General features: G+C 44.4%; 2 protein-coding genes across 3 annotated transcripts; one reads left to right on the top strand and one right to left on the bottom strand.

Moving 5' to 3' along the window:
* Nucleotides 1-3,927: 3,927 nt before the first annotated feature.
* Nucleotides 3,928-5,348, top strand: LOC121812249. Of its 2 annotated transcripts, XM_042213866.1 has the most exons (6): nt 3,928-4,120; nt 4,673-4,734; nt 4,811-4,873; nt 4,958-5,017; nt 5,100-5,231; nt 5,314-5,348. In XM_042213866.1, exons 1-6 carry the CDS (start codon nt 3,928-3,930, stop codon nt 5,332-5,334), a joined length of 531 nt encoding a protein of 176 aa, XP_042069800.1. In that variant the 3' UTR covers nt 5,335-5,348. The 2 variants fall into 2 exon arrangements, with proteins under 2 accessions (XP_042069800.1, XP_042069799.1); XM_042213865.1 differs by having other exon boundaries at nt 5,100-5,327.
* A 41-nt stretch (nt 5,349-5,389) lies between these two features.
* On the bottom strand, nt 5,390-6,833 carry LOC121811821 (putative nuclease HARBI1). Its single transcript, XM_042213864.1, has 4 exons — nt 6,239-6,833; nt 6,050-6,162; nt 5,853-5,964; nt 5,390-5,772 (listed from the first exon to the last, which is right to left on the bottom strand). The coding sequence occupies exons 1-4, from the start codon at nt 6,669-6,671 to the stop codon at nt 5,390-5,392; spliced, it is 1,041 nt and encodes a 346-aa protein (XP_042069798.1). The 5' UTR covers nt 6,672-6,833.
* Between the last annotated feature and the right edge of the window lie 529 nt (nt 6,834-7,362).

The raw sequence follows: 7,362 nt of genomic DNA, 5'->3' as shown, positions 1-7,362 counted from the left end.
CGTCGTTTCAAACAACAACCAATCGTGTTTCACTGCTTATAAGCGGGCAGGAGACTGAGGCGAAGTCGCCCCGACTGTCAAGCTGCATCCAATTACTGTTGCAGCCCGTAGTGGAATTTCCCCACCGAATACAAGTGTCTAAGCTTGTGTAGCAGCATGGGTCTTCTTTTAAGCTGGAAACATGGCACACACAAACACCCACACACACACATTTCAGTAAATGCTGACATTTCTTTTTTACCAAAAAGAAATGTCAGCATTTATTGTCCACAGATTTTGTAGATGGTGTTTTTAGAACCCTACAAAAAGACTCCACTAATCAAACAAAACATTAAGAGCAAGTACTTGACGAGAATGGGAAGGGAAAACTCTATTTTAACAGGAAGAAACCTCTGGCAGAACAAGGCTCAGGGAGGTGCAGCCATCTGCCACAACAGTTGGGGGTGAGGGGAAGAAGACAGAACAAAACCACACTGTGTAAGAAAGCCAGAGATTAATAATAACTAATGATTAAATGCAGTGTGATGTAGAAAAATTTATCAAAACTTACAGAATTGCCAATAATTCATAAAAACAATAATATACAACTTTCAGAATTCATGGATATCAATCACTCCATCAGCTTAAAATATACCTTTTTGCTACTGCAAACACAGACATGCAGTGGTTACTTGAAGCAAGTCTTGCTAAGGCAAAAGTATTGTTTTTCTCCTCATAAAAACATTTTCTTTCTATATATATCCATCTACCTCACAGCTCTGTTGCTGTCAAACTGTGCTGGCACATCTACAGCATTATGTGCTACATCTGCTATTTACAGCAAATGACAAGTATGTGCATGTCATGTCCTTAAGAAACAGGGAAAACAATCCAGCAAAGAATGAACCAGGACCTGGAAGGGATGATGTCAAGAAGCCATTCTTAAGGCAGATAAACAGATAAAGCTGGTTTGAGGCTGCATTTAAATAGTAGTGTTGGGAATCTTGTAAAGTGTAATCATATTATGAATGTCGAAAAGTGCCATCAGATTTTGATACACCATGCAATGCCATCTAGGGAATGGCTGGTTGGCACAGGTTCATTTCTTAGCATGATAATCATCCCAAACATACTGCCAGTGCAGTACAATTATATAATTATTGCAGTAAAGTTGTAGCTGAATAGAAAACCAAACAATGGAACACTGTCATTCTCATCATTAATGAAGCAGTGTAGGATCATGCTTGACAGAGAACAGCACAAAAGGTAGCCAACATACAAAGAAGAAATCCAATAATTCTGGAGAAGCAACTTAAAAAAATCACAATAACGCTTGCCTAAAAAAGTTCAGGCTCTAGATCAATAAATACACATGGTCATACCAAATATTAACCTTAAATCTAGTTCAAATTGTATATGTTCTACTTTCATTTATATTTGCATCTCTCACCCCCAACTAGTTCTCATTATTCTACTAAATATATAGAAATGAGATGTGGCTCCAAACTTCAATGATTATACAGCATATATCTTAATGACTTTAAAAACAAGAAGTGGGTGCACACGTTTGAAAAATAGCATCACCATTCCTGAAGAATCTCTTTGATTTCTGTATTTCTATTTCCCTGATGAGCATCGGTAATAAATATAGATTCTCAGACATTTTGTTGCTTGATTTTTTTTCTGTCTACAGCAAATGACTTAACAACAGTTGTTCTATAAATGTTGACATATATGATCCTAAAAAAGGACACCCAGACTGTGCTTCATATTAAATTTGTACTAAGCTAAGCCTATAATTGTGTTTTATCATAGCCAATATAGGCCAGCTGGACTCAAATGCTGGACTTGGAAACTCAAAGTTCAGTTTTATTTCCAGTGAAGTCAGCAACAACACACTGCAAAATGAGGGAAGCAGTGATCAAAGGGTCCATGGAGAAAAAGAGTCTAAACATCCAGTTATACACAAGAAACTCCTCTCAACTCGGGTTAGGCTCACCCAACACCAGAGAAAAGAATCCAGGAATCTGTGCAGAAGAGACAAATGGTCAGTATCCAGAAAAAAAACAGGAGCAAGATAACAACACAGTGAACCAGTTTCACTAACTGTATAGCTTACCAGTGCACCAAAGACTGACTGCCAGCCATTATATTACAGTTTTTTCTGATGGCTTTAACCCTAACTGTGATTCTTATAGCACAATTTCTAAAACTTTTGGTCGAGGAAAGGTCGCTTGCGGAGAAAATACCGGAAGACAACAGATGACCACAACAAGAAGCATGGCCAACAGGGAAACAAACGCCGACACTGCGGTGCAAGTCTCGGACGACAGTAAACCTAAAGCTGGGCAGACACTGTGCGATTTTTTTCAGTCACGTTATTCAGCTCCTGCTCAAACTGCACGATTGACTCGCAGGGGTTAGAAGTTCATAGGTCACGATGCAGGTCTCACACTATACCGCCCGATGCTCTGATGCGACCTGAGTGCTCACACTGTGCGTCCATAAAATGAAGGTTATAACAGAAAATCTGTCGCTCCTCTCTCTGTCTTTCACTCACACAGACACACCACCACCATCAACTTTGCTAAACTGCTAATGAAAAACATTAATCAGGCAGCTGTGATTGAGCAGCAATGTAAATCCAACTATTTTCACGGTTGTTGTGGTCGTGATAATTTTGTGATGCCACATCGAAAAGGCTCGGATGAGCTTTCCAAAGTTCTACAAGTTGTGCCTCCATCGCTTGTGTCCAGATCACACGCTGCACAGCCGTGCTGCACCGTCTTTTTCACCGACGTTTACGTGTTTGCGCGTGAGCAGTGTGAGCGGCTCACAAGCGATTGACTATCGGGAGCTGGTCGTTAGGTGTTAATCGTATACTACACGACGCACGATGAAGGCCAAAATCGGGCCGATCACCAAATCGGTCGCACGACTCAAAAATCGTCTCAAAATGGGCCAAAAATCGCACAGTGTAAGCCCAGCATTAGAGCAGCAATGTTTGTTCCCCTCAGAGAAAGAAAAAAAGGCTGCAAAAGTACAGGGAGGAATGGGAAAAGGAAAACACCTGGCTGGAAAAGTGCACGATAACACCTTTAAAGCGCACTGCACTGTGTGCCGGCGCACTTTTTCCATAGGCATGCTTCTAATGGTGGGCACATGAAGAACACGAGGGGCGTGAAAGCTCGGGGAACCCTTAACCAATTTTTTGTTCACCAGGGCCCTGTTTCAGGAAGCCGGTTTAGAAAACTCAGAGTGAAAAACGATACTCACGGTTGAGTAACCCCGAACTGTCCAACTCGGAATATTCGGTTTCAGAAAGGCTGATAACAATTAGTTCAATCAACGCGGAGTTGCCACAACCCCAAGTCAAGCGCGCGCACGAGGATATTTAAAGCCCCGATTAGTGGAGCACAGATTAAGCGAGTCACCATGGAGACGGAGGGAAAGAAGGCGCGGGCGACGTATTTCACAGCGCTCGAGGCGGAAATTCTGATGGCAGCATATGCCGACAGCATGCACATCATGCAGAAAAAAAGCAACACAGCCGCAGCTGCAAAGGAAAGGGAGCATGCATGGCAAAACATAGCCGACAGAGTCAATGCGTGAGTGACAATTTAAACATTGATCTAGGGATTCCCACCCATTTAACACGTTATTTCATTATATGTTACCCCATTTGTCCTTTTCTACATATTAATATGTGATGTGATGTGAGCGCAGGTGCAACCCAACAGGCCCCAAACGTACCTGGCAGCAAGTAAAAATGAAATATAAGAACATAGTCCAAACAGGTAAGGTGTAATTGTATTATGAGCCATAGTGTCTGTGTGTCCTATGTAAATCAATTGCAGTTAGAGGCCACAGTAATTTCCCCTCTGTGAGCACTTATTGAAACTATCTGAGCACATCACAAGTACATATTTGCCTACTCTGTATGCTCAAATGTGTGCTGTCACAGCCAACAGAAAAAAAGCGGAGGCCCGGAAAACAGGTGGGGGTCCTCCACCACCACCACTCACAGAGGCTGAGCAGTTGGCCCTCAGCCAAAACAGTGGGCGCCCTGTGGCTGAAGGCATCTCTGCGGGGACATCCTCTGTGGCAACAAACCCACAAGACACAAGTGCCTACATAAGGGGTAAATCCAAAACAATACATGGCGTGCATACATCCATTCTGCACAGTCACCTTGACCAATATGAACTATGTCGTAGTGCAGTTACTGTCCTACTGACAGAGAATGACAGTCATCAAACAGTTAGGTGAATAGACAACACTGAGACACTTGGAAACTGTCAACGTGCTGCACGGGTGAGGGCCCAGGGAGAGACCCACACACACCGAGCTGCAGTGGTACGTCTCTATTATGTGCATAGCGGTGTCCGTCAATTTTGCATACGTGTGTGTGTGTTAACCCCCCACAGGGTGAGCTCCCTGTTCCAAGAGACAGAGCGAGTAGTACATTCCGTACCCTCCCCAATGAGTGTAACATATGAACATATACCTCAATGCAACATAGAGCTCATAAAGGCGTTTCCACCCTGACACCTACTGATCTTGCCCCCCCTCAGTGTCGGTTGTCTCTGAGAGCATACTGACAATGAGGTGTATGGTGATTGGTATGTCTGGTAATTGCCATTTGCGCCCACATAAGTCATGAGTGACCTGTATGAACCCCATATTCCCCCAGTTGACGGTGATGGTGTACTGCATCTGGTGCAGCCCCCTGTTGAGCCAGACCGACATGCAGTTGTGAGTACTCGTAATACTCCACAGACTACATGTGTCAACAGTGGAACAGCAATGTTGTTAAATGTCCCCACCACAGGCATATGATGACGACACAGTGACAGCTGCTACAGAGGAGGCCGCATCAGAGCCACACTATGAGGTATACAGTGTACAGTGGAAAATATAACAACTGACTACAATGTGGCACTATGATGACACCATGGACCTACTATGTCCCCGGCAGGGTGATGCTGCAAATGAGGGGGAAGAGGGTCCAGCCACTCCTACAACGAACCTTTCCTCAGTGGGTTGTCCAGCACACATTCACAACCAACCTAAGTAGGCATGTACTATGGATGCCAATGCTATGTCCTTTGTTGCAATAGCTCCCTGTGAAGCAGCTGTATAGAACATATCTGGCCAGGAAGATAAGGAAATGTGATATGGAAATGGTGCACCTCCAGCTGCAGATCCAGAAGTCGAAGCTGGAGATTGTACTGCTGGAACAACAGTTAAGGGTGGGTGGAGTGATCATAGATGGACGAATCATGTCAGTGTTTGTACAACATACTAATATTCGCATTTATTCATTGTGCACAGGACATACAGGGTGAGCAATAAAGCAAGTTGACCACAGTATCTGTGTATTTGTCTTGTGACATGTTGGGTTGCCGGGTCACAGGAAATGGTTGTGGCATATGGTGTCTCTGACTGCTCTCCCATCCTGTACGTTCGTGGGTGGGTCAGGATGTTCATCATGTGGATCACTGCTGTCGTCTGGTTCAGCTGGACACTGTTCACCTCTGATCGTGGCAATGTTGTGTAGGATCACACATGCCACAATGATGTCACATGCCCTTTCTGGGGTGACTCTGAGTCCACGAAGGCACTGGAACCGGGCCTTGAGCATTCCGATGGTCATCTCAACTCTGGCCCGTGTCCTGCAATGGGCCAGATTATAACGCTGCTGTGGGCCCGGTTCAGGGTCAGGGTAAGGGGTGAGCAAATAGGGTAGACATGGGTACCCCCTATCACCGAGCAGGTGGCCAGTGAACTCTCCTAGGACAGAAGAATACATGTCAGTGCAAACGTCCCTGTGGCAATTGGTCTCTGTATATTTCACAGTTACTTCGACCCACCATGTCCAAATCTGTTGCTCAGTGTACATTCCCGGAAGATCCGTGAGTCATGGACAGAGCCTGGCCACTTGGCTTCCACATTTGTGATGATGTTGGCAGCATCACATATGATCTACACAGTGCAGAGAACACATATTAGCATCCATTACCATGATGCCATCACTTGTTGGTGTGAAATGCTACAGGGAATTATGTACCTGTACATTGATGCTGTGGAAGGACTTCCTGTTCACAAAGTCTCCTTCATTTGCTGAGGGTGCAATGATTGGGATGTGGGTGCCATCTATACAGCCAATCACGCCTGGGAACCCTGTAAATTTATGTACCATATAAGTAGTAGTTCACGTATCACCACATCATACATTACGTTTAGGTCCTCCTGATACCTGCAATTTTGTGGAATCCCTCTTTGATGAATCTTGTGGGTCTGTGACCGGGGAACACCACAAACGCGTGCAGGAGACGTTTCAGTGCTACTGTGACATTCCTGACTGCCCGACAGACGGTAGCCTTAGAAACGTGCTCAGCGTCACCGATATTGTACAGGAAGCTCCCGTTTGCAAAGTAACGGAGTGCGGTACAAATAATATGTACAGAACTGAGAGGATGTCCGCGATGTGTCACATGCGTAATATATGGCCTGAGGATGTTATCCAAATAACTTATAGATTGTGCTGAGAAACGGTAACGTTCGCACAGAAACTCATCAGGTAATGATAAAATGTCCAGACGCGCTCGAATCACTCTCTCCCGGCGGAGAGCTCTGCGGAGAATTTGGGCTTCGATATCTACCGGCTCTTCAAGGAAGGAGCACGCCATGTCTGACACTTCCTACTGTCAGGTTTCCGACAAAGGGGCGGAGACAGTCAGGGTTAGTTGTAGTAAACCTGCTAGGGGGCAGGTTAGCTTCACGGCGTGTGTCGTCATAGTGACTCAGTCAGGCTGCAGCTGAACTCGCTTTGTGAAACCGAAGACCCAGAGTTTTCGTTAACTCAGGGTATACTTACTCAGTTTTTCCACTAAAGCTCGGGGAACCCTTAACCAATTTCTTGTCCACCAGGCCACGGCAGAAGCAGATATGGTATGTAAACACTGGTTTGTTTTTTAAACCCTCTGGTTAAGGTTAATATGGGCATGTGCAGTGAATATCAGCGCTATGTGGCCAGAAGTGTGATAATATAATTTATTTTGTGTAATAAACAACTGCAAGGATAGATGATTACAACAAATAGATGACTAATACATAAAAGTAATACATAGATGAATAATGATGATGAGTTAAGATGCGTAATCATGGGAACAAGCGGGTTTACAAACAGGAGCAGCTGATTAGCATTAGAAAAGCTGAAATAATACCTCAACTGAAGCCAATTGGTCTAAGTGATCAAAGTAGAAAACAGAACTGATGTTCAAGAACAAACCGTAGCTGCACTAATATTACACATCTCCATTGTTGTGGTGAACAGACATGTTGCTTTTAAAACCACATGCAGTGTGTGACCGTGACTGT

The sequence above is a fragment of the Haplochromis burtoni genome, unplaced genomic scaffold (assembly GCF_018398535.1).
Source record: "Haplochromis burtoni strain Fernald_Lab_line unplaced genomic scaffold, NCSU_Asbu1 Contig_490, whole genome shotgun sequence".
NCBI lineage: Eukaryota > Metazoa > Chordata > Actinopteri > Cichliformes > Cichlidae > Haplochromis > Haplochromis burtoni.
The sequence above is the reverse complement of the archived record's forward strand: the minus strand, read 5'-3'. Positions and strand labels throughout refer to the sequence as shown.